General features: G+C 39.9%; 1 protein-coding gene and 1 long non-coding RNA gene across 7 annotated transcripts in view; one reads left to right on the top strand and one right to left on the bottom strand.

The window, feature by feature from the left end:
• On the top strand, positions 1 to 26,118 carry LOC119484823. The gene is made up of 3 exons (XR_005206133.1): positions 1 to 908; positions 1,025 to 1,159; positions 25,771 to 26,118. It is a non-coding gene; the product is annotated as an uncharacterized LOC119484823 (long non-coding RNA).
• sh3gl2a (SH3 domain containing GRB2 like 2a, endophilin A1) overlaps positions 11,157 to 26,726 on the bottom strand; it is a 61,580-nt gene continuing 46,010 nt past the window's right edge. The window contains exons 4-15 of one of the 6 annotated variants that reach the window (XM_037763933.1): positions 24,105 to 24,173; positions 21,564 to 21,636; positions 20,288 to 20,431; positions 19,252 to 19,385; positions 18,996 to 19,154; positions 16,974 to 17,077; positions 16,700 to 16,815; positions 16,045 to 16,059; positions 15,864 to 15,875; positions 15,383 to 15,394; positions 13,916 to 13,927; positions 11,157 to 13,797 (exon numbers count right to left, since the gene is read on the bottom strand). In XM_037763933.1, the coding sequence (XP_037619861.1) occupies positions 13,601 to 13,797; positions 13,916 to 13,927; positions 15,383 to 15,394; positions 15,864 to 15,875; positions 16,045 to 16,059; positions 16,700 to 16,815; positions 16,974 to 17,077; positions 18,996 to 19,154; positions 19,252 to 19,385; positions 20,288 to 20,431; positions 21,564 to 21,636; positions 24,105 to 24,173 (1,047 nt within the window). In that variant the 3' untranslated portion in view covers positions 11,157 to 13,600. Of the gene's footprint in view, positions 13,798 to 13,915; positions 13,928 to 15,382; positions 15,395 to 15,416; positions 15,876 to 16,044; positions 16,060 to 16,699; positions 16,816 to 16,973; positions 17,078 to 18,995; positions 19,155 to 19,251; positions 19,386 to 20,287; positions 20,449 to 21,563; positions 21,637 to 24,104; positions 24,174 to 26,726 lie in introns of those variants that run through there. The other 5 variants (XM_037763935.1, XM_037763936.1, XM_037763932.1 and 2 more) reach the window with 5 other exon arrangements.

The raw sequence follows: 26,726 nt of genomic DNA on the forward strand, positions 1-26,726 counted from the left end.
GTTACAATTAACTTTCATGAATAGAAAACACACCGTCCCCTCCAATGAATCGCCACCTTAACGTGGTGGAGGGGTTTGTGTGCCCTAGTGATCCTGGGAGCTGTGTTGTCGGGGGCGTTAGCTCCTGGTAGGGTCTTCCAAGGCAAAGTGGTCCCAGGGGAGGGGCCAGACCAAGAGCGATTCAAAGACCTTTATGAACTGGAGCCAACGGACTTGTGGAACCTTGCCCAGAATAGGGAGACCGGAGCCCCCCTCCTGGAGCCGGACCTGGAAGGGGAGCTCGCTGGCGAACATCTGGTGGCCCTGGCTTGGCCCATTGGGCTTGGCCAGGCACGGCCCGAAGAAACTTCATGGAGCCTCCACCCTGTGGGCCCACCCCCTGCAGGGATAGGCATAGGGGTCAAGTGCAATGTGAGCCGTGCGGCAGGCAAAGGCGGGGATCTAGGCGTTCTGATCCCCGGTGGAACGTTACCTCTCTGGTGGGGATTGAACTGGAGCTGGTGCGGGAGGTGGAGCGGTATCAACTAGATATAGTTGGGCTCACCTCCACGTATAGCTCTAGTTCTGGAACCACACTCCTGGAGAGGGGCTGGACTCTCTCCTTTTCCGGAGTTGCCCAGGGTGAGAGGCGCCGCAGTGTTGGAGTTCTCCCCGGAGAACGAGAGGGTTGCCTCGATGCGACTGCAAGTCGCTGGGAGGGAATCTCTGACTGTTGTTTGTGCGTGTGCATGTCTGTATGCACCGCTGCTCTTTCGCGTCTAAAGGGGCCAGCTGACATTGTGAATAAAGGGAGTGAAAGTGTTCTTTCACAATCATTGTGTGACATTCTTAGTTATCAGGGCTGATCCTGTCCTCACGGAGCCTCTAACCCTTTGAGGACCGGTCCGTACCAAGATGAAGCCTGAGAGGTGAGGCCTGACACACCAAGGTTAACACATTTTTCTCTGATTATTTGGGGTTACAAATGGAGGGTTTTGTGGTTATATTTTCAGACACTGACTTTTCTTCCTCTTTTGGATTCCAGTGTGTAAGCCTGAGTGACAGAGACCCTCACGGGGGACAGAGCTGGTGTTGGAAGTGAATCCTGAGCCGGAAACAAACTTCACCCTCCTTCAGACTGACGGACAAGCGTGGCGTCAGACCCCCAGAGACCCTCACGGTATGATTAACAAATATGCAAGAACACACACACACACACACACACACACACACACACACACGAAATACCTCCTACCTGTTGGCACTTACACGCTCCTTTCAGTCCCCGCCTCCTCTCTCTGTACTCCCTCTCTCTGCTGCCATGTAGCTGCCGGACCTGTCTTACTGCCTCGTTTGTCATCTCCAATCACTTGCTCTTTGAGCGGCCCTGACAGACAGGGGTATTAGCTGCCTCTGTCTGGTGTTGAGAGCAGGGCTTTCCTGCTGAATAGAGAAACTATGTATGAACGCCACAGTAAAACATGTAATGACACACACTGGCACACTCCCACCAACAGCTGCTCCTCAGAGTGCACGAGCGTGTGCGTCTCAGCAGTCTTAACTCTTTTATTGGTTTATTTCCTTCTATTATTTTCTTTATTTCTATTTTCATACACCTTTTTTTTGCGTCTTCTTCTCGACTGTGTGTTTTTAAGTGTGTGTGAGAGGAGGAGAGAAGTGTAGAAACCTGTGGTGGAGGAAGTACTCCAATACTTTACTTCAGTAAAAGTAGCAATAGCACAATTTAAAAATGCTCTATTACAAGGAAAAGTCTTACATTGAAAACGTTGCTTAGGTAAAAGTATGTCATTATTATCAAACTGTCAAGAATGGCTCCATTCAGTGTTACACTATTTGTAATTGTATTTAGGGCTGTCAATTGATTAACGTATTTAATTGTGATTAATCGCATGGTTGTAGATAGTTAAGCGTTATTAATCACACATTTGTTATCTGTTATCTGATTTGTCAAGTATTTAATACTCTTGTCAACATGTGAGTTGGCAAATATGCTGCTTTATGCAAATTTATGTTTATATTTATTATTGGAAATCAATTAACAACACAAAACAATGACTAATATTGTCCAGAAACCCTCACAGGTACTGCATTTAGCATAAAAAATATGCTCAAATCATAACATGATAAACTCAAGCCCAACAGGCAACAACAGCTGTCAGTGTGTCAGTGTGCTGACTTGACTATGACTTGCCCCAAACTGCATGTGATTATCATAAAGTGGGCATGTCTGTAAAGGGGAGACTCGTGGGTACCCATAGAACCCATTTTCATTCACATATCTTGAGGTCAGAGGTCAAGGGACCCCTTTGAAAATGGTAATGCCAGTTTCTCCTCGCCAAAATTTTGCGGAAGTTTGGAGTGTTATTTATCCTCCTTGGCGACAGTATGACATGGTTGGTACCAATGGATTCCTTAGGTGTTCTAGTTTCATATGATGCCAGTATCTTCACTCTACCTTTAAACCTGAGCCTGCTACAACCTAAAAATTGCAAGTTGCGTTAATGCGTTAAAGAAATTAGTGGCGTTAAAACATATTTGCGTTAACGCGTTATTATCGCGTTAACTTTGACAGCCCTGATGATATTATATGTAATATAAATGTAAGTAGCTTTTTACTGTTTTAGTTGGTCAAATTGGTCAAATTTTTGCTATTTTATACACTGTTGAGTAGTTTAATCTGTAACAATGCATCATATTTTCTAATATCATATGTTTTGTATATAAAATCTTAATCTTGTGTGTGTGTGTGTATTTGCGCACATGTTGCACAATTTTACACAAATACAACCTACACAAATCTTTACGCAACTATTTATACTTTTTGCTCTTTAACCTTTATACTGTTATCATACAAATGTACCTTTAGCAGTTCTAAAGCAAAGAAGAAATGTCTTATTATACTGTGTGGCAGCATGAATTATATCACTTGTTCCAGCTCTGAAGTCATATAATGGCAGTGGTTGAATGTAACTAAGTGCAATTACTCAAGAACTGTACTTTACTACTATTTTGAGGTACTTGTACTTGACTGTTTCCTCAGTGTTACACCCCAAACAGCTGCATTTAAATACTTCTTACACGTTTATACATTATATACGTATATAATAAGTACTTTGATACTATAATACTATACTATATAAGTATATTTTGCTGATAATACTTGTGTACTTTTACTTAACCAACATTTTGAATAAAGAGCTTTTTTTAATTGTAAAGCAGTATTCAACATTGTAGCATTAGTACTTCTACCACATCTGTAAAACTCTTTATATCGAGTCAAATATGAAAACCAAAGATGTCGTGATTTTTTTATGGCTGCACCATTTCATCAGAGGAATATAAAATGCTATATGTTAAATGCTATGTATATGCAGTCAATTTACTATTTATGATATCTGTAACATTTCCTAAAAGTTTGGCTCGATATACAGACTCAGTTGCCAGTTTATTAGGTACACCTAACTACAACTAATGTAGTCTAATACAGTGCTTCCCAAAGTTGGGTGCCTTTAGGAACCCAAAGATTTATTTTCATTTTATTTTATTATACATTTACAGTACATTTTATAGCTTGTATTTTGATACGCTATTATGGCTTTATTACAGTCAGCAGTAAAGACATGAAGGAGAGAAAGATGTAACAAATTAAGGGAGAGGTTGTACACTTATAATAGCGTTTCATTTTCATATATATCAAAATAAACATCAACATCACATTGTTGCAGCTGAGAATGGGGACGACACCTCACATGGAGGGCTCCCATGAAAAAAAAAATATATAGTATATTATACACCCTATTTATATCAAATGAGGGTTGACTGAATACTGGAAAAACCTCTCAGTATAATGCAATGCTGTTCAACAGCCTCTAATACAAACTACACCCTCAAAAATGACAACAAAGATGAATCAACTCCTCTAAAACAGAAACTCATTTTACCAACTAATTAAGCTGCTTCACTTTTAGCTAGGCGTACTTAATAAACTGGCAACTGAGTATATTTGTTGTTTGGAAACATTGAGATGTGGAGTAAAAATAATGGCTGTGCAACATGCATTTGTAGTGATGGATCTTAAATGTTGAAGAGATTAAATAGATTTTTGTCCAGTGTGAGTTTTGGAGTATTTTTTAGAGTTTGATGAGGGTGTTTTTTGTAACTGTCTTTTTAAGAATACACACAGTTTATTCCGTATGTTTTGCATATTCGAGTAACTAGTAGTACCAGTTTTAGTGTCGTGGGAGTTACCTGAGTCTGATACCTATTGTTCCCTCGGCCTCGGTGAATATTTGGAACATGTCTGAAACCGGTGTGGGTGTCTTGCAGGCTGCTGCGGTTTGGGGTTGGCCAGAAAACAAATGCAGCCTGCCATTCATGCATTAAGAGCTGCGGCTGATTCAAGTGTCAAATATGATGGAGTGGCTGACTACCCTGCCAGTTTAAGCTTGCCACGGCTGGCTAGCTGGGCGGCTGACTGAGTGTGCAGCATCGCTCCTCTTTACACGCAAACTAAATGAATCGTTCAAATCCAGCTCCGGCAGACAGGCCAGTTTAGCAAGATTTTGGAAGAAAGGACTTCCTCAACTTGGATCGAAATGGCTGCTCTGATTGAAATCACAATATTATCTTTTATTTTAAAATACACACTGATAAACAACCATTCAGCTGTTGCATGTTTAAAAAGATCTGTGTCAGTAGTGGTCAAGGATCATTTGGCTTTTAAACACAACAGGATCAGTTGTTAGAAAACGTTCAGCAGCTACGTAAGTGAGTCAGTGGCTGTAAGACAGGACGACGGAGGCAGACACAATGGCTGCGAAGGAAAACGAGCCGCTGTCTCTCTGTGGCGCGGCGTCCAAGCAGGCCACCCACCAGGAGAGAAGGTCTGAGGAATGCTTTTTACTAGATTGCTTGTCTTGTCGCCCCCCCTTCCTCCTCAGACCTGTGTCAGATGTGCCATTACATACATTACCTGGAAAACAGGAGTGTGTGTTTGTGCGTGTAGTCAGTGTGTTTTTGTTTGCCTGGACATGGTTTTCCACGTGCACTTTGACCACCAGTGTTGTGGTTCCTTTGCTTTTATATCCATCTTGCTGACAGACTATTTAAGGAAAGACTGCACAAGAGGGCCTTTTCTTTTTATTACAGTTAGGGCTGAAACGATTAGCTGATGGACAGAAAATTGTGTAGTAATGTATAATTTTGATAATCTATTGATTGAAGTTGCATAAAGCCTTTTGTGCTCCAGAGGGAGCTACGTGAAGTTTGATAAATTGCCTCAAGTGATGTCACTTGCTACGTTAGCTGCTACTAGCACAACACGCATGATGCTCCCACTAAACTGTGGGCGGTCGAGTTGCATTGTGGTTAATCTAGGCGGTGGCGCTGGGTTTTAACAAGGGAGAGAATGCATGGAATAAAAAAAACAATATCTCTGATTCTGCTGCGTCAATTTTGAACATACACCATCAGTCTGATAATGTTAGAGAAGTGCAATGCTAAATCATACTTTATGATAGTAAAATTATTATCTTTGGGCACTGGACTCTAGGTTGGGCAAAACAAGCAGTTTGCATATGTCAACTTAGGTTTTTTTTTAAATTTAATTATTTTCTGACATTTTATAGACTAAACAATTAATTGAGAAAATAATCATCTGATTTTTTGATAATGAAAATAATTGTTAGTAGCAGCTCTATTCAGAGTTTTATTAGGTTAATTCAAAGTTCAACTATAATAACTCATTCAGGATTCAAGAGAGTTTTGTTGACATTGTCTTTGTCAAACAAATTACAGTTGCAAATTAAATCAGGTGCCGGACAGAAAGAAGAAAGATACCATATAAAAAGAGACCAAGAGGCAGTCACCTTTTTAGAATCAAGAGTGGGGCTGCCACTAAGTATTTATATATTAAATTCATATTTAGAAATTTCTAAATTGATTAATCTGCTAATTATTCTCCTGATTAATGGATTCATCTTTGTCTATAAATTGTTAAAAAATAGTGGAAAATGTCCATCACAATTTTCTCAATTGTCCGATCAACAGTCTGCAACCCAAAGATATTCAGTTTACGCTCAAATAAGACAAAGAATAGCACCAAATCCTTGCAATTGAGAAGCCAGAAACAGGACATGTTAATAAAAGATAATTAATGCTAAATCAATTATCCAAAAAGTTGCAGATTAATTTTCTTATGATTGTTACTGCCCTGAAAAAAATACCAAGGTTTGCAACCTCTTGATTTTTTTTTGTATAGGGCTGCAACTAACAATTATTTTCATTTTCTATTAATCTGTCTATTATTTTCTTGATTAATCGATTAGTTGTTGGGTCTACAAAATGTCAGAAAATGGTAAAAAATGTCGATCAGTGTTTCCCAAAGCCCAAGATGACGTCCTCTAATGTCTTGTTTTGTCCACAACTCAAAGATATTCAGTTTACTGTCATAGAGGAGTAACGAAACCAGAAAATATATTTAAGAAGCTGGAATCAGAGAATGACTCAAACTGATTAATCGGTTATTAAAATAGTTGTCGATTAATTCAACAGTTGACAGCTAACCTATTAATCGTTGGAGCTCTAATCTACAAACTTTTGCTAATTTTTATTTTATATCAAGAGGTAGAGACTTGATACACCTGCTGCTGATGACTCGATTGACACTCATTTTTGGTGGAGAAGGCATAGCCGAAATGTTGATCTATATTAGTCCCTGCGTTTAATATACATATAAGTAAATTAGAAAAAAAATTGAATTAAATGAGCATTACGATAGATTTTAGTGTGCAAACTTTTTTTGTACGTGAGCTTTTGCTAGAGTCTCTGCCCGTAGTGTTTTCTTCTTCTACCTTCAAATATAAAAACTGTAAGAGAAGCTTCTATGTTGTTGAACAAACTTATGTTCTTAGCGCAAGAAACTGCGTACTAACCTTCCACTTAAACACACTGGTATCGACATTTTCATCGTGTCAAAATAAAAGGAAATAACAGATTTATAGATCTTTGGCAGCCTCTGATTCATCACTTGCTCAGTGATCTACTGTAAGTGACCTAATCAATAGGGAAAGGGACAAATTGAACTGGAGGACATTTCTGTGCAATACGGAGTGGATTTGCTTGTACACCTCAGTACTTGAGGTAAAGTGTAATACTTGTTCCTTACTGTGTTGATCAGATGTCCCCTTTATTTTTTCTTTCACTCCTCCCTCTTTAGGGATGCACAAATACCGATCCCGGATCAGATATCGGGCCGATACTGACTCAAATCGCTGGATCGGTGAGAATATGGCCGATCTCTTCAATTCAATTCTATGTTTATATATAAGATTTACACTTGAGTTGTAATTCCTGTTACAACTCAAGTGTAAATTCCTGTTTGAAGATTCTTTACCAAGTTGCTGGTGTACAATTTATTATTTTAATAATAAATAACAAATACATTTATATCTATATATATTTGTTACATTTTGTTTTACAAAGTTAAGAAAGCGATGTTAAAGTCAAGCCTGATGTTTTCTTACACATACGAGAATGATCCCAGTCACTTCCACACAGTGAGGCATACAGCTTATTAATTATACACTGGTATCAGATCTGTACTCAGTCTCGGTCGATACCCAAAGCCCAGGTATAACTATCAGTATCGGGACTGAAAAAGTCGTATCGGTGCATCCTTATCCTTCTTATTGCTCAGGCCTTGCTTGACGTTTGATTGTGATATTGTTGGTATTGTTGTGATGACACATAAATATATCTATCAAATAGGATACCAAATGTAAGTAAGAGAAAAATGCAAAAGTGCCAGTAAAGATGAAAATGACTCATTATCTGTGATTGTGTGTGTGTAACTCCACACTGAGCAATGTAAGTTTGCCGCCACTGGAGGGCGCTTTACTTCTAGTTTCAGTTTTTTTTTACTGAGCAGCAGACTTAGTGAGACTCCAGCACATAGCTGGCACTGTTTCATAGGAGACGCCCTATATTAATAGTATCCACCTGTACACACATGACAATGGTAGTCACCGTATCTTGTGGTTGGCACAAGTGTTTGTAGACTTATCTGATCTGCGACATGTCAAACAAAGTGCAGGCTGTGTCTATATTTGCAGTTATCAGTAGAGCGACCGGCCACAGGGTGTGTGACTGTGAGGGTGACATGCTCTGATGCTGTTCAAAAGAACTAGCTGACTCAGTTTGCTGCAGGACGTTACAGCAAACCCCCTCGATACTGGACCAGTGTCAACGCAGCAGAGCGCCGTATTAGTGTGTGTGTTTAATGTGTGTGTAACAGGGGAGAGTAGGGGTTAAATTGTGCATGAAGAGAGGGTGTAGTCAGACTGACTGGTGACAGATAATGGGTGGGGACCAAAAGGTGTCACCCCACATCTGATGTTAACTGTCATACAGTTATTATGAGCCGGCTTATCAGATTGTCTTACAGTTACTCATATCTGATGCATGAAAGGCAGACTATATTATAGTATCACAGTTTCACAGTTATTTTAAGATGGCTCTGCACCAAGAGTTTCATGTTGCAAAACACTTCATTTACTGCTCATTTAGCATGGCAAATAAAAACTGTTTTTAAGATAAGTAATGCATTTTACAGATTTTATCACAACAGCACAATTTTGTATTGCTTTATTATTACATTTTAAAGTAAAATGTTCATTATTCTCTTCAAAACATATGCAAAGTATGCAATAGTGTTGGGCGATATGTTGTGCCATAGTGGGAGATCAGCTCAAGTTGATCAGATCAACTCGACAGCAACAAAATAAAACTCACCAAAACCGTCGTGGTTAGTCTTTCCAAAGATCACCAACTCTGGTTTGGTTGAAATAAACCCTTAACTTACCGAGTTGAGATGTGAAAGTATGCCAGCCTTGCACGTTGTTTTGCCCCGCTGTATCTCTGCCCCTGAGTGACCACTTGTGATCGGATGTCACACATGGCTAATACAGCAGATGTTGTGACGTAAGATTACAGGAATGTCTGTAGTAATATCCCACATATTCGTGAATTTGGGTAAAATATAAGGTTATCGTCTACTGGCGGTCCCCGGGGACCTTCATAGTGCTGACACTGAGCTTCAGATTCGGGGATGAGAGCGGGCGGGCCGTCAGCTCTGTGCAGAGCACTGGAACAGAAACACTGACACATCACCAACAGTATACTTCCCATGCCGAGTCCAATAGTCTGTACAAATACAGCCTCTCTCTCTGCCCGCTGAGCAGTGGCTGAGTGGCTCTCGTCCTTCGGAGACAGACCTTATAGAAATATCACAGTCTAAAAATACTCCATTACAAGTAAAAGTCTCAAATTCAAAATGTTACTTAAATAAAAGCACAGAACCATTATCAGCAAAATGTACTTAAAGTATCAAAGTAAAAGTACTCATTATGCAGAACGGCTCCTTTCACAGTGTTATATTTTTATAGAATATCATATTATTAAGTTTTTGTCATTAACACATACATGAAGGAGCATTTTAATGTTGCAGTTCCTCGATGTGGAGACAATTGTAGATACTTTGTGTACTACTGGGTGAATTTGAATTATAGTACTGCATCATATCATATAAGAATATAATTGTTTTTTATGTAAAAAAAAAAAAAAAAAAAAGTAGCTATCAATAAATGGAGTGGAGTAAGAAGTACAATATCGCCCTCTGAAATGTAATGAAGAGGTATAAAGTATTTGGAAATACTCAAGTAAAGTACAAGTATGTCAAAATTGTGCTTAAGTACAGTACTTTCTTTCAGTACATCTTGTATGAATAGGTTGGGTGGGCCTCTCTAACAGTAAGACGTGATATAGGTATTTATTTCTATTGATTTATAAAGCCCTTAATGGCAACTTGCCCTCACAGGCTATATCACTTCCTTATTAAATTGGTCCTATAGTCATTATTTGACTCGTTCAAGTGATTGGCTAATGCATGAAGTCCCGCGTGTAAACATGAAATATGGGAAAATTGCTTTTGGCATTTGTGCTGCACACACTTGGAACATTTTACAACACACATTAAAAAAATTCTTGAATGTAACTGTTTTTAACCAGTAGTTTTGTTAATTACATTTTTGTGTGTATTTATTCTGTTTTAATTGTACTCTGGACATCATTGAAAATGAGGTGATGCCCTAAATCATTCCTCAAGATGTAAGAATAAAGGTTGAATGAATGAATTTCAGTCATCTTGGAGGTACTAGAGAGAGATTTTCTTACCTGACCTATTTTTTTTTCTGTTTGGATTCTTGCAAGCGGACATGAAAGAATCCACCAGGACAATGAATAATGCATTTTCTTCTTCCTCTATTTGCTGAGCCAAGTCCCAGCTGTGTGTTCTCAATATTCTGTAAACAACAGCTAGAAACAGTAACAGTGAAACAGTGAAATAAGTAATAAGCAAGATATACAATTATTTCACATTTAGCTTGCGTTTAAATTAGGGCTGTCAATCAATTAAAGTATTTAATTGCGATTAGTCGCATTTTTGTCTATAGCTAATCGTGATTAATCGCAAATTAATCACACATTTTATTTAAAAATATATGTATATATTTATTATTGGAAATCAATTAACAAAACAAAACAATGACAAATGTTGTCCAGAAACCCTCACAGGTACTGCATTCAGCATAAAAAAAATATGCTCAAATCATAACATGGTGATTTAAAGCCCAACAGGCAACAACAGCTGTCAGTGTGTCAGTGTGCTGACTTGACTATGACTTGCCCCAAACTGCATGCGATTATCATAAAGTGGGCATGTCTGTAAAGGGGAGACTCGTGGGTACCCATAGAACCCATTTTCATTCACATATCTTGAGGTCAGAAGTTAAGGGACCTCTTTGAAAATGGTTTGGAGCGTTATTTTGCCTCCTTCGCAGTGCCAGTATGTTCACTCCTGTTTTCCAACTGAGCCCGCTACAACCTAAAAATCACACGTTGCGTTAATGCATAATGCAGAAATTAGTGCCGTTAAAACAAATTTGCGTAAACACATTATTATCGTGTTAACTTTGACAGCCCTAGTTTAAATTATTTTGAAAAGTCGTATTTGTCATAACAACTTTATGCCTGAGACATATTGTTCAGCTTGAGCTAAAATCCAGAGGTGTGTGCATCTATGAAAAGAAAGTCATTGGCGCAATAACCATTTCTTTGTATTTATTTGAATAAATTACACTGACTTATCACATTTTCTTTACATCAAGCATACAGTCTTAGAATCCAGTGCAAGAATCAAATGAAACAAAAACAGAAAACAAACAAACAAAAACAAAAACAGTCCAAAGACAATCATGTGCAGCACAGAGAATCCCTCCTTTCACATTGCTTTTGGATAATATACCGTATATATACATCTATACTGTATGTGTATACTTTTGTCACAGTTACAAAAATAAGATACGTTACTGTAGATGCGCGACTATACACACAAGGTGAAAACAAAACACAGAAAAGCTGTACAGTCCTCATTGAGGGCAAAGATACACACGATTGTTAAAAAAAAAGTGAGAAAAGAGAAGAAGAAGAAGAAGAAGAAGAAGAAGAAGGAATTGTTTCGCCTTTAAAAAATACATGACCTTCAAACTGTATCGTCATTCTTCCCCAGCCAACAAAGCATACCGTCTGTTAAAGTTGTGCTTCCCTTTAAAAAAACAACACTTAATATGAGTATCAGCTGTTTTGCATTATTTATTGTAATTCTACTGAATATAATGAATTGGTCCTTTGAGTAAAGAGACATCCGTGTTTGTTTTAATGTGGAACACTGTCAGAGACAGTATATCTTAAATACCTCAGCGTCAGAGGTCCTCTGCAACCCCGTCCCCGTGCATAACACGTTCTGTATGCAAACCCACACCCCGGCCCCGAAGTACACGCACAACATTACTACAAAATGGGTGAAAATATAGAGTTAACTGCCGCACAGATTATTTTGCAGAGGGGTTAATACATCTTTGAAATCGCAGAGGGTAAAACCCCGGGTGTGCACGACAGCACGTAACTGCTCAGCTGACTAAAACATGTACTGTAATAACTGAGTCTGGTTTTGATTTCTAGAAATATTAGTACATACGTTAAAGAAATACTGCATACAACCATATAGCTGGTGAGAGAAAACTAAACAATAATTATAATCTTGCATTTTTTCTGAGGTCTAACATGACATGAAAAGGGTAAACCAGCGACTTTTAGTCCAAATTGTGTTGGAGAAAAGTTTTTTTTCTTTTTTTTTAGTGTAAGTTGCATCATTCCAATGAATAAAACATTTCCACCAAGACAAAAATAAATTATTTTATCATTCCGTTCAGCCATTAGTGCACTCCTGGCTATGTCTAGTTTTGTCTTAATCAATGGCTTATAGACAGCTAAACTACAGAATACTAATCGGACTAGTAGGGATGCAGCAGAAAAGAGCTACACCTTCAGCTGCCCCAATGAGCAGCTTTGAGTCCTATAAGTTATTATATCACAATACATCAACCATTTTTCACACAAGCTGCTGATAAAATACACTTCGGAGGATTGAAACTTATGCACCATAGTTTTTCTTACATTACTTCAAACAGTTTAAACTTCACAACTTGTGTTTTTCGCAAATCATGTCATCACTCCACTAATCACTGGCTCAGATAGGTAATGTCACATACTTAAGAATACAGTTTCACCCCTCCTGATGAAAATACCAAAGAACTAGAGATTGCAAAAAGCTTCATCCTGCTGCGTCGAACAGATTCACTGACACCGAGCTGTCTGGAAATCCTGAAGCTAAAATTGGAGTTGACTCTGGTTTTTTGCAGGTAACTTTGGTATCTAAATCACTTTATGACCAATCACATGCACATGTTGAGATGTGAAAAATAAAAATACGATGGGTAATCTTGTTTTTTTTAGTTATCAACTAGATGAATCTAGTCTACAACTTTTGTAAAACTCTGAATAGTTAAAAAGGTGAGGACATCCTTTGGACGCCGAGAGACGACTACAATTAAAAAAGAGGAATATTCAAAACAAAACAAAATCAGCTCAACATATTTTTTTCATAAGATAAAACGTTAAACACTTGAAACCATGCTTGACCTAGAGTCTCTAACAAACATGAAGCACGTGGACTGATTTTTTTTTTTCCTAGCATGTGAGAGAAAAGTTTATATCTACTGTAGAGGTTTCCACAAAGTACAGTGAATGAGAGAAAAGTGTGATTTTGCAAAGCTGCTCTGATAAACTCACGGAAATTATGACGGACTGACAGCCAACTCAAACCGAGACAAAAGCTGGGACAGTAATGGATAAAATGACTGTGGAAGCCTGAAGGTACCTCCTGGGATAAGGGGGGCAAGCAACGACATTAACGCTGATTTTTCCTCATTTAAAGTTTTTATGCCCAATACTTGCTTTAATTCGTCGTCAATCTTTGTTCGTTATTGTGTTGTTGCTGTTTTGACTCCTTTAAAGCGGAGTGCGGGTGGTTGGTAGGAATGTTAAGGAAAAGGTTACCGGGAATACTGACGGAGGGGGGAGAGGGGGACTGGAGGCCAGGATCTGTTTCGCCACCGTTGCAGACTCAGCTGGTAGTGGTGACGTCCTAGTGGGGCAGCGGCACCAGGATATCCACATAGTTGATGGGGAAGAAACCAGAGTTGCCGTGCAGCATCCCCTCGTACCAGTTGTCATCGATCTTATTGGTCAGGGTGATGATATCGCCTTCCTTGAAGCCTAGCTCACCTTCGTTCTCGGGGTCAAAATCGTACAGTGCACGACAGCAGGGCTGGTCCATGGGGGCTGGAAAAAAAAGAGTTGGATAGATAAGAGCAGAAAGAAAGGAAGAGTTAGATCAGAGGCTGGAGATAAGACGCTGCATATAGATTAGAGACATAATGATTGCTTGTGAAAGGCTCACCTGGAGACCTGGCTGAAAGAGGGAAAGAGAAGAGGAAGATGCAGAGAGGAGGAGACAAAGCAAAAGAGAGACACAAAACATGACCATCAGTGACCGTAAAATAACCCGATAATGAGGCATACAGTGTTTAAAGGAATAGTTCTACATTTTGAGAAATATGCCTTTTGGGCAGGCAGGTACATAAGAGGATTGATACAACTCTCATATCTATCTGTTAAGGCCCTGACACACCAAGTCGACGGTCGGCAATAGGCCAGTTTTGGGCCGTCAGAGCGTCTGTCGTCCTAGTTTTTGCAGTGTGTCCCACACCGTTGTCTCTAGTCTGCCCTTGTTGGAGGTTTTTCGGCAAATTCAGCATGTTGAATCGGCGGCGGCGGCGGCGCTTGTCGGTGAGAGAAATCAGTCTGATTGGCTGTTCAGCTCAAGCGAATCGGTGCACGAGAAGAGAAACTGAAGTGAGCGCCGCAAACGTCGCTTTGTTTCATGTATATATCATAACAACGGCTTTTATATGTCCTCGGTCTTCCGGTTTCCTCTTTTTTAACGACAATTACGGACTACAGAGAGTTATTTCCTCTCACGCAGACGCATCGACGTACGTGGTAGTTGTCTGTCGGCTGTAGTCTTGGCGGTGTGTTTGAGTGCAACTTTTTGGCAAAGACAAAGGCGACGCGAGGTGACTGAACGGTCGGCCGTCGTAGCCGCTAGTTCTTTGATGTCGGGTTGTGTCTGGGCCTTTAAGGCAGCTTTACAACCAGCTAGCTTATCTTAGCAAGACTGGAAACAGGAAACATGTCTCATACACTGTGTGGGAGACGCAGGGAAACGGCTCTGTGTGGATCTCTTTAACGGAGGTGGGACGGTTAACCAGACGTACATTTGCCAAACAAACCAGTTACAGGTATCTTGCAAAATGAGACCCATAACGTTAGCCTTTGTGTCTCACTGTATATATACTACATTTCGTATGTTAAATCTTATTCACTGTGCAGTGTTTTGCAGTTGTGCAGTTGCCCGGCAACAGGAAGTTACGGATCCAGGCCAAGAAATAGTGCGGCACATAACCCTCCATAAATGTAATGAATTGGTGAACTTTATGTGCTTTGTTACGCTTAGACAGAGCCAAGCTATCTGTTTCCCCCGGTTTCCAGTCTTTATGCAAAGCTAACTTGCTGTAGCTTCATATTTAACATCCAGACATAAAACTTGTATCAATCTTCTTATCGAACTCAGAGTGAATCGGCTAACAGGTGCATTTCCTAAAATGTCAAACTATTCCTTTAACGATAAAAGAAAGACAAAATAGGGACAAAAGAGAAACCGGGGGTTAGACAAAAGCAGCAGACGAGCTGCACTGCGAACAAAAGTGCAGACAAAATACACTTCCACAGAAGTCCATTTAAAGAAGGATTAAAAATGAGAGTGATAGAGAGATTTTGCATCCCTTCCAAAGTCACCCTTGCTCACCTGGAGATCTTGCTGCAAAGGGGACAGGAGAAAACAAGGGGTGAAAAAAAGAGCAGAAGCGTTTAAGTTGAAGAGCATTTTCTAGATGGATAAATGATGAGCTGATGGGTAAGAACAGCAGGCGGAGCAATGGAAAGGTCAATTAACGAAACAAGAGGAAACACATAGTTGCAGAATGAATTGAAAGAGAGGCAGACTGACAAAGAAACGGGAGGATAAGACGGATCAGAAGATTGACAAGAGAACAAAACAGAAACAGCAAATGCTCGTCCGCTGCCGAGCTTTTCATTGTGACTGTAGGTCGGGAATTCTTTGTACAGTGAGCGGACGGCACTTGTTTTTCTGCTGTTAATTTGTATCGTTGAGTGCAAAGATTTTCTTATAACAAAGAGATAAACAAAAAGAGAGATGGACAAAAAAAGGGACAAAGTAATGGAAGAGATATTGTTGTATCTCTCCGGGGATTTCACGTTTGTCTCACCTGGAGACCTTGCTGCAAAGAGGGAAGAGGAAAGAACACGAGGGAGGAGGCGGGGAAAGACAGCAGTAGAGGTACAGTAGTTGTGAGTTTCAAGGGTAAATGAACGGATGTTGTTGAAGAAATACACTGGTGAGCACAAAGACGGAGAAATGTATTGACAGATAAGTTTGACCTGGCTCACCTGGAGACCTCGCCCCTGGAATAAACAAAAATCATAAAGGGGAAAGAGAAGAGCGCAGAGTTTTTATTAGTATTAGTATTAATCACTTCTGGATAGATGGCTATTCTGTTCAGTAAGGTAATAACGGAAATGTTGGGAACTGAAAGAGCTGGGAAAAAGAAAGATAAAATTAGCAAACACCGTAAATTCTCAAATATCTGCCTTTTTATTTAATTAACGAAAGCACTGCTTTCGATTTACAAGATTTTGAGTAGCTCGACATTAAGAAATGTAAGTCAAATTGACCTAAATGGATCGGTGGAAGTTGAGTAGGTTGTACTGATTGAATATGCTGTGTATGTGTAGATAACTCTAACTTTAACCTGCAGTGCATTACAATACATCTACTGCATTTTTTTGCGTTGCTTTTTCCTCACCCACCAGCATCAGTTTGGGCTTTTATTTGAGAATTTATAGTACAAATTAAAAACATAGAAAGGGTTGTTAAAGGAAAGAAGATCATGAATTAATAGAAACTAGCCCAGAAACTTCACATCAGTTGAAACAGAATCTCATGAGATTCTCCAGTGAGATACTACAGAGTATTTCCTGTATTTACCAGGACTAGTTTCTGGATGTGTTTCTGAGCAATGAGCAAATGAACTCTGGGCCTCACCTGGAGAGCGAGCACTGTGGATGCCTCCATTGTGGTTCTCCACACTGGAGAAGTCCAGAGACGTGCGTGGTTTAGGAGCGAACTCTTTCCTCGGTTTGACAGCAGTGTCCCTTATCCTGCAAAAACACAGAATCCCTCAGTGCACAAATAATAGAGGTGAACATTAACCATAGTGTGTTTGTGTCGTGATGCAGCAATGTTAAATAACATGTACATCCAATAACGTCTACGGTAAAACAAACAGACTCTGTGAAACCGGAGTGTGAGTACTGACCGTTCATCGATCTTACTGGAGAGCTGTGTGAGGATCTCAGCAGCCCGGCTGTGGTACTCCACCTGAGCATGTACCAGTGCAGCGAGCTGGCTCACCTGTTCAATCTGTTAAAGATGTCTACTGTTACACATCGACACTATGAAACCTGGTACACATCACCCATAATGATGATTGCTACTGAGTCCTGGACTCAAATTCACTCAAACTCAGGAGCTAAATGTAATAACAGTGTGCTGCTAAGTGATTTACAGGATGACTGGAAACAGCACTTGGGACAAAACAATCGTGCAGGAAGGTCCATTAGCAGCTGTTCTGGAGCTTTTGATAGTATCTTCCTGGATTTGTTATGGAATTGTAGGCGTTTTTAAGCCAACAAGGACAAGACGTCCTTCAAATACTAATAAAAATGCAAATTTGAACCTCTACAATTTCATGACAACTGGACAAACGTCATGTGCTGAGAAAAGATTGTGTGATGTGATAGAAAGCTCCAGAACAGCTACTAATGGACCTCGTGGTGAGATTGTTTTGCCAACATCAAGGTTATAATGGTTTTGAATTTTCAATGAGTTTTTTTATTTTATTTTAGTTTTGACATTTCAATTTCATCTTAGTTTTCAGAGTGTGTTTGCTAGTTTTAATTTTATTATTTAGTTTTACAGTAGTTTAAGTTTGTTGTTCTTAGGGCCAGGTATAATGTATTAGAAGTATGTAGCTACATATACAAACAAAATATATGTTTGGAGAACTTAATGTTTAATCTTGGCGCTACTTTAGTGAAGCAATTGCGTTATAGCGCCGTCTCCTGGAACGTTAAGTCTGTTCAATTTCTGTGTTTAAATGTCATGAGAGCTGATGGAAATTCATAGTCTCCTTTTTTTTCTCGGTAGTGATATATTACAGCTTAATAAGAAACTAAAACTGAAATTAATTTATGTTCATTTTTATTTTGTTTTATTAGTATATATGGTTTCAGTTTAGTTTTAGCTTTTCTTAAAGGATATAGTTTATATTTAGTTTCAGTTTTAGTTTACTATAATAACCTTGACCAACATACAGGATCAACTAATATTCCTGATGGTTTTAGAACTGCAAGCTGTTTTGTTTTTGGCCACTTGGGGCAGAAAAACTCCAAAATGACCTGAGAAACAATGAGACTATAAATTATTATTATGACAGCGCAAATAGTTTGTAGCAAACAGCTGCTTATTGCCACATCCAATAATCATTAGCATTCAATGGAGTCATGTTTTAGTCCACCTGGTGTATTTAGGACTGACATTCAGTCCATTTTCTGCTCTGTTTTCCTATACCCATTACATGTAATCATTTGATCAATTGTTTGAATAGAGAAGAGAAAAGGGTGATGACACCACTTGATTAACATGGTTTGAGGAGGATAAAATCACAATGGGAATAATTATATGGGTAGCCATAGCAACAGCAGAAAGTGTAAGATAATACAGTAAATTCAATTTATATGTCTGGACCGTGTATGATCCGTCTGTGAATTTGCAGCTGAATGTTACACAGATAGTCAGTGGTTATGTCTATTATGTTAAATCCAGCGGTACATGTCCACCAGGATCGGCGAGGTTTTTCAACTTTATGCAAAAACGGACCCTCTCCTACTCGCCGCAACACTCCCACCATGCACTGGGCCACTGCTTCTCCTGCTTTCCATTGTAAATAAATAGAAAGCATTGAGACGGCCTCCGTCACCGGATCTGATGGAAATGCGCCAATAGAGCACTCGCGCTGGTGAGTGGATCTGCTGACACGCCCCCCTGAAAATGTACCCAAAGGACTGTTCCCACTTGTTCATTTTGAAAGAGCAACGGCAAATAAGGAAACTCCAACACTCGGCCGATCAATCGCGTAACTTCATCACTCAGTCAGTCACTTAGGGACAGACTTTTGCGATGTAGGACTGGCCTTTTGCGGTCCAGCTAAAAAGCCGGCTGTGTCAATGGTAAATGCAATTAACCTAACAGAGGGACAAGTGATTAAAATACTGCTTACATCACTCTCGATCAGGTTGAACATGCTCTGCTCAGCAATCTCCTTGGAGTCGTCGAATTTCTCTAGTGCCTGTTTGAGCTCGTCTTCTGTCACTTTGCCCTGACGTTTCTTCTTATAATCAAAGTCCAGACGACGACCCTCCATTTTCTTCAGGTGATGCTGCAGAAGAGGACCAGAAAGTAAAGCTGAATCTTTGACCAGGAGATGACTCAGATTACTGGATTACCGTTAGCGCATCAAAGTTCTGCTCTCGTACCTGAATCTCCTTGAGATCTTTTTCATGGAGGTTCTGCAGTGGATCGATAAAGTTCTGCTTGACCTCCATGTCCAGAGCGTCCTTAACCTCTCCGAGCTCACGCATGGCTTCCCCAGCATCAATCAGAGCAATGCCTGGAAAAATAAAGACACATTAAGACACTAAAGCAGCTTTGCACTCAGTGCTTTTAAATGCCTCCTTAGAACTCACTTTTACAAGATGGCCTACACTTAACAATGTTTTCTTTTTCCATTATCGCATCACTTCATGTTTCCTACTTATATAACTATTTTATGGTGCTTTATTTGAACTTTATTGTCATAACATACTTAAATTGTGCTTATTTTAGTATTTATATATGCACTTTTATATATATTTTACACATTTATCTGTTTTGAATTCAAGAATTTGTTCTTTTATTGTCACTTTATCTGCTTTACATGAGACCACTTCTGATATTTACATGTTATTCTTTGATATATGAGGTTATTTCCTTTACTTAGATTTCACCTGCTTTATATGAGCTTATGTCTCTTATTCAAATCTTACTTACCTATATGAACTGTGTATATTTATGTGTGGGCTCAGTGCTGCTTGATATATGTGCTCTCATTTTTTTTATATCATACAGGGGGGCTTACATGAGGTTCTGATTTTTATTCTTTTAATCTGGAAAGCACTTTGTGTTTATGCTTGAAAAGTGGTGTATAAATAAAAATCGTTATTATTATTATTATTATTATTATAAAAAAAACACATGAATAGCACACAGATCAGTGTATAGTAGAGTGCAGCAACATTATCTCATTAGAATCCACAGCAGCTTTTGAGGACAGGTATTTCTCTTTAAACAACATTTTAATGCCTTCACTTGTGAACTAAATAACATCTGTCTGAAAAATAGGCTCATGCATATTTCATAACATTGTTTCTGCGTCCTTGAGGGAATAAAAATGATGCCACTTTGTTCTCGTGATGCATATAAAGAAAAGTGTTCTTCTCTTTTTGCGAGGAGCTTTAATGTGCTGCAGCTCACCGAAGTTCGACTCCTCTCCGAGCTCCCTGCCAAACCTCTGCATGGACTCTCCCAGGATGGCCTCGGTCTGCGTGTAGCCCGGTCCCTTCTCCTGCCCCCGCATGCGTGACATGGAGTTCATCATGCTCATCTTGGCTCTGGTAGCTGTGAAAAACAAAGCACTAATGAAGACAAACGTCACTGGGCTAAAGGTTAGGCCATGTCTTTAAACAAGGCCTGAGGTGCCAAATTGAGTCAAAAATGCTTGATTGTAATTAGTAGTTTACAGATGATGTGGAAGTTATTTCTTGTGAAGACTGAAGTTTCATTCTTTCTAAACAGATACCGAAGTAATGGGACGAGCCGCTGAAATATAGTGTGAGAAAATATTCAGTCGCTCTTAGGGCTGTCAGAGTAAACGTGACAACGCGTTAACGCAGATTCATTATAACGCCACAAATTTCTTGAACACATTAACACAGCTTTCAATTTTTAGGGTGTAAGGTGCTCAGTTTTCAAGCTAGTGAAGATACTGACATCAAATGTAACTAGAAAACCTAGGGAATCCAGTGGTACCAACCATGTCATACTAGCTCCAAACTTACACAAAATTTGCCGAGAAAAATCTGGCATGGCCACGTTCAAACGGGTCCCTTGACCTCTGACCTCAAGATACGTGAATGAAAATGGGTTCTATGGGTACCCACGAGTCTCCCCTTAACAGACATGCCCACTTCATGATAATCACATGCAGTTTGGGACAAGTCATAGTCAAGTCAGCACACTGACACACTGACAGCTGTTGTTGCCTGTTGGGCTTGAGTTTGCCATGTTATGATTTGAGCATATGTTTTATGCTAAATGCAGTACCTGTGAGGGTTTCTGGACAATATTTGTCATTGTTTTGTGTTGTTAATGGATTTCCAATAATAAATATAAACATACATTTTACATAAAGCAAGCATATTTGCCCACTCCCATGTTGATAAGATAATTAAATGCTTGACAAATCTGTCTTTAAGGTACATTTAACAAATACAAAATGTGATTAATTTGTGATTTACTGCGATTAACTATGGACAATCATGCGATATTCGCGATTTAATATTTTAATTGACACCCCTAGTATGTATATGTATGCATATGTATATATGAGCGTGTGTGTTTGTGTGTAGGTATACTGTGGGATCATTTGTATATACAATATGTGTGGGTGCATAAATAATTTTATAATTTTCAAATTGACTAAAGTAAACAAAACATCACATTATCATCTTGCACGGCTGGTTTATGTCACCTGGGTTTGGCTGCAGATACTCCGTAGTCTTGGTCATGATGTCCAGCACGGCCCGAGCGGTGGTGTCCATCTTCTGTAAACCACAACGTAAAACAACATGAAGAGGGAGACGAAAGAAGAAAGAAATAACAGTTAAAAAAAGATGTGGCTAGAAACACAAATAGGTAATGGCTGAAAGATTGTGGGAGAGCATGAGAGAAATATCACAGCAATAGAATAATTGATGCATCTAATAGCGAGAGAAAAAAACAAGATGAAAGAAAGTGTTGCTTTGTTCTGCAGTGTGGTGAGAGAGAGAGAGCTGAGAGCAGGCCATCATGTTCCTGTTTAGTGTGATGAGACTCTCCAACAGCTCTGCAACACTCAGCCTCTCTTTCTGCAGAACACTGGAACCACTAACATGTTAACACACAGGATCACATGTAAATACGCACATGCACTAACATGTGGTGATGCTCAAAATACGGAAGCATTCACATGTACATACATGTATTTATTATGGCTCACATACTGGAAAACATGAAATGTGTTATTCAGGGCATCGATGTTTTCAGGCAGGCATACAAGTATGTGAGCACACACAAGACACACACGCAAGCAAGCACGCACGCACACACACACACACACACTAAGATACCAAGACCAGAGTCATTAAAATTCAAGAGTAAATACTGTTATGTACAGAAAATAGTGGCACTGCAGGAACATTATGACATTATTGCAGTGACATTTTCTGTGTTTGAATGTCGCAGGAGCGATGTCTGGAGAAGAAGTAATTTAAGTTATTTATTTTTTTTAAAAATCAGGTCAAAACAAAATCCACAAAATGTAGCACAGCTACTACATCTACATCATACTACATCTAAAGGTATTAACATGGGTGAAGCTTTTGTCTCATAAAGTAATAAGTGAAAGAACTCCAGAGGGTTGAAGGTTTAAGGTGTAAGTTGTCATTTACCTTTATTTATTCAGGGAAATTTCAACATGAGGTAAACCAGCCCATTAAATACCGAGGCTTTGTCATGGCCGTCGGCGTTAGGTACCCACCCACAAGGGACCCTTTAGCACCAGTATGAAACGCAGCAGGTGTTCTATTAACCATAATGTAAACCTATCCGCAGCAACTGTAAACGCCCAGAGAAAGTGCGCCGGGAATGACTGTTGTGACGTAGTTTAAAGAGTGAAAGAGACACACTGGGCGGGCAGGAGGGGAGGTGGATGGGTCCAACAAACACAAGGCTTTCATCCAGGAGACCGCTGTTCGTGTCCGGTGAGTCACGTCACAATCAGCTGTTTGCTCGTGTCCCGTGTTTACAGCGTTCAGTGTCAATTTCACTGTACAAACGGAGTAGATTTAAGCCCAACCATGTAGTTCTTTCCTAAACCTAACTATAATGGTTTTGTTGCCTAATCCTAAAGTGACGCCAAGGGTGACTACAGTATAGTGGTTTGATGTAGGGATGTGACGGTGAAAAAATTTCCCCACCGGTTAATAAACTTGTGACAACACCAGTGTTACCGATTATACCCAACTTTTTACAAGAAAAGATGACGGTCAAAATGTGTAGCGCGCTTAATTTCATCTTTAACGTCGGGTGGCTGTGTGTCTGCCCTCGAGCTTTTGCTGCGGGGCCACAGGTTTTCACCAGGCACTGCTCCGCCGCGCACACCGGCTGTGACCGCTCCGTCTTCCTCGCGGCGATTTCGATCCTTTACAGCATTGGGTTTAAATCTGAAATATTGCCAAATAGGCGCTTTTGCGTTTCGCTTTGACACCAAATTATTTCCGTAAAGAAAAAGCAAAACAACGGCGGGGGCGGTGGCTAAGTAATGTAATCGGTGTGTGCCCGAACACCATGTAACACCGGTTACACCGACTACCGCGGCAAGCCTATTTTGATGCCGAAAATAAAGTGACACCAAAGGGCGTGACAAAGCGTCGGTATGTGACGAGGTGGGATGAGAACGTGTCGGGTAAACCCTGACCACACTCACACAGTTACACAGAATCACACCTGGAAACTGCCCCAGTACAACCACAGTCTGACCTGCTGGTCACTTAGGAGCTCCACTGGAGCTGTTGGGGTTGAGCGCCTTGCTCAGCGGTGGTTAATGAGCAAGCACTATTTGTTGGCAATAAGCCAGCTCCTCTGAATGTTCCAGTTTACATTTCATTTTCATTTCATTTCAACACTAGTGCAACATATTTATGTTATATATTTCCTACTAACCATTTCTAGTACAAAATAATCAGTGACTCTCCATTAAAACCCAGAGTCACAAAATATCGACTGTGAAGATATGTTTGTCCCATTTTTAGATCAACTGAAAAAGAAATATTTCTGGTGGGCCTTTGTGATTTTTGATCGTCTAATAGCTTGCCAGCAGTTTTCCAACATGTAGGCAGAGATATCTGTTGTGATATTTATAAAGTCTGTTGGGATCCCACAACATTTTGATGATCTTCCAGTAAACTAATAATAAGCTCTAGCATCGGTTTTCATTCTCAACAAGGTGATCATGAAAAGAGTTCAGACTCGCCTTTTCCATGTCGGTGAAGTCATCATCGAGCTTCGTTCCTTCTGCACCTCCAACTTTCTCGCTCACTTTCTGCAAAACAAACAAACAAAATACAAAACATCAGCTTGAAAAAAAATGATGGGGCATTGGTTGCAGATGTGAAAATATGAAATGATGCAAATCCCAGAAAGGTTAATCCATTTCTTGTAGCCTGGCTAACAGGTCTATGAGATGAGAAAGAGCTAGTCAGATGCTGCTCTACAGTATATTAAATTACATGTTGTGTGATTTGAAATAAGAGAGTGGTTTTCCCCGTCAGCGTGTGCAGAGTGAACCAGCCTGTGTCTGCAACATCAGGGTCACAACGTCTCTATTAAGATAATGTCAAACAACAAATATCAGCTTGACCTTGCCCTTCACATAACACAAACCCATTTCATTAATGATCATACTGCAATGTGAGCCTCACCTCTCACTGCAACAACACCACTGCTCACGGATAACAACGTCAGGAATGTGATCTTCACATCAGTGCTAATGATCTCAAACAGATTTGAACTGGCATTAATGTCTTATCAACGCCTGTCATGCATCTGTAGAACTGCCAAACCCTTCCTACAGCAATAGTTTCATTTCATTTCATCATTTTTAGACTGAGAACCCTTGAAATTCAACAATGTCTACTTCTGACCCGTTGCTGATGCAATGTTTCTTTAAATGCTCATTTTCAGGTTCATACTTGTATTTTGGGTTTCTACTAGAACAAAACGTTTTATTTTTCTCATACCGGCTGTGCTGCAACAGATGTTTTCAGGCTCAGTTTTAAAGCTAGAGTGATGTTACTGGTATCATATGAAACTTAAAAACCTAATGAATCCATTGGTAGCAACCATGTCATACTAGCTTGTTGTGAAGGAGGTTACATAACGCTCCAAACGTGCGCTAAATTTTGGTGAGGAAATACTGCAATGGCCATTTTCAAATGGGTCCCTTGACCTCTGACCTCAAGATATGTGAATGAAAATGGGTTCTCTGGGTACCCACGAGTCTCCCCTTTACAGACATGCCTACTTTATGATAATCACATGCAGTTTGGGGCAAGTCATAGTCAAGCACAATCAGCACACTGACACACTGACAGCTGTTGTTGCCTGTTGGGCTGCAGTTTGCCATGTTATGATTTGAGCATACATATTTATGCTAAATACAGTACCTGTGAGGGTTTGTCGACAATATTTGTCATTGTTTTGTGTTGTTAATTGATTTCCAATAATAAATATATACATAAATTTGCATAAAGCAGCATATTTGCTCACTCCCATGTTGATAAGAGTATTAAATACTTTACAAATCTTCCTTTAAGGTACATTTTGAACAGATAAAAAATGTGTGATTAATTTATGATTAATTGCAATTAAATATTTGTATCGATTGACAGCTCTAATAATTATTATATATTTGTACCTATATATTTTAAGCATATATACCCTCTAACTCAGTCTTACTCTAGACAGCAGGCAGTCTGTTAGCTCCTCAGACATGACAGTGTCAGACAGTTGCAGCAGTAGAGAAGAAGAGATAAAGTATGGGCAGCAACAAGCTGAGAGCGTTGGCTCTTATAGCTTCAGACCCGGCACACACATAAACACAGAAATAACTGTGGGCTCCTGTCCCCTCTCTTTCCCAGTCTCTGTCTGCTCATAATATTTCCAGCACTGCCACCATCCAGCTCCAGTCTGTGATGTAACTGGATGGCTCGAGGGGGCAGCAACCTGACACAACGAGGCCAGACGAAGCCCTCAGAGGATGGACCGAGGGAGGGGAAAAAAAGCTCCCAGGGAACGTCACAACGCGTGACTAAAGAAACTGTGAAAGCTAAGGTCAGTGGATGAAGTCTTTCCTCGAGTAAAATCACACTATGCACATACTTCTTTTAGACTGAATTATCTTCTCATTTCAAACAATTTAAAGATCCTGAAATAGGATAAGTAGATGCAATTAGGCGAGTAAAAATGAGGGGGGGTAAAACACAAGAGGGCTGATCTGCGACAGACAGAGCAGGGGGGGGGTTATAAGACTAAGCCTGTGACAGCAGTTTATGCAGCGCTAGACTTTCTGAGGATTGACTTTATGAGTCATCTTAGCAAAAGTGTCCTCTGATCCCACTTGTGAAAGAGCTCAATATTCTGACAGCAATGCAAAATACACGCACGCACGCACGCACGCACGCACGCACGCACGCACGCACGCACGCACGCACGCACGCACACACACACACATAGTAGGAGTCTAGCAGCGGGCCCGATTCCTGTCATTAGCTTCACCTACACATCACTACGACGTCTTCAGATCCTCCCAGAGCCGGTTGCCATGGAGACAGGTACCTGCCTGTGCCCGGCTTATCAGGTACAGTGTGTATGTCTCAGCATCTGTAACGTCCTGTTATTTTTTCTCAGTGTTTTTGTTTTTTTGTTTACAAACTAAGGACGGCAATGAGGAACCGGGCTGTTAAAAGATGGAGGTGTACAGTAAATGTCAAATGTGTGGCTGTAGTAGTAGTATAATGTGAATACATTTGTGCTTGTTATTGCTTGTGAGCTGCAGCTGTGCCACCACAAGCGAGGTACGTAGTGACACTTCTGG

Source organism: Sebastes umbrosus, chromosome 3, assembly GCF_015220745.1.
Source record: "Sebastes umbrosus isolate fSebUmb1 chromosome 3, fSebUmb1.pri, whole genome shotgun sequence".
Classification (NCBI taxonomy): Eukaryota; Metazoa; Chordata; class Actinopteri; order Perciformes; family Sebastidae; genus Sebastes; species Sebastes umbrosus.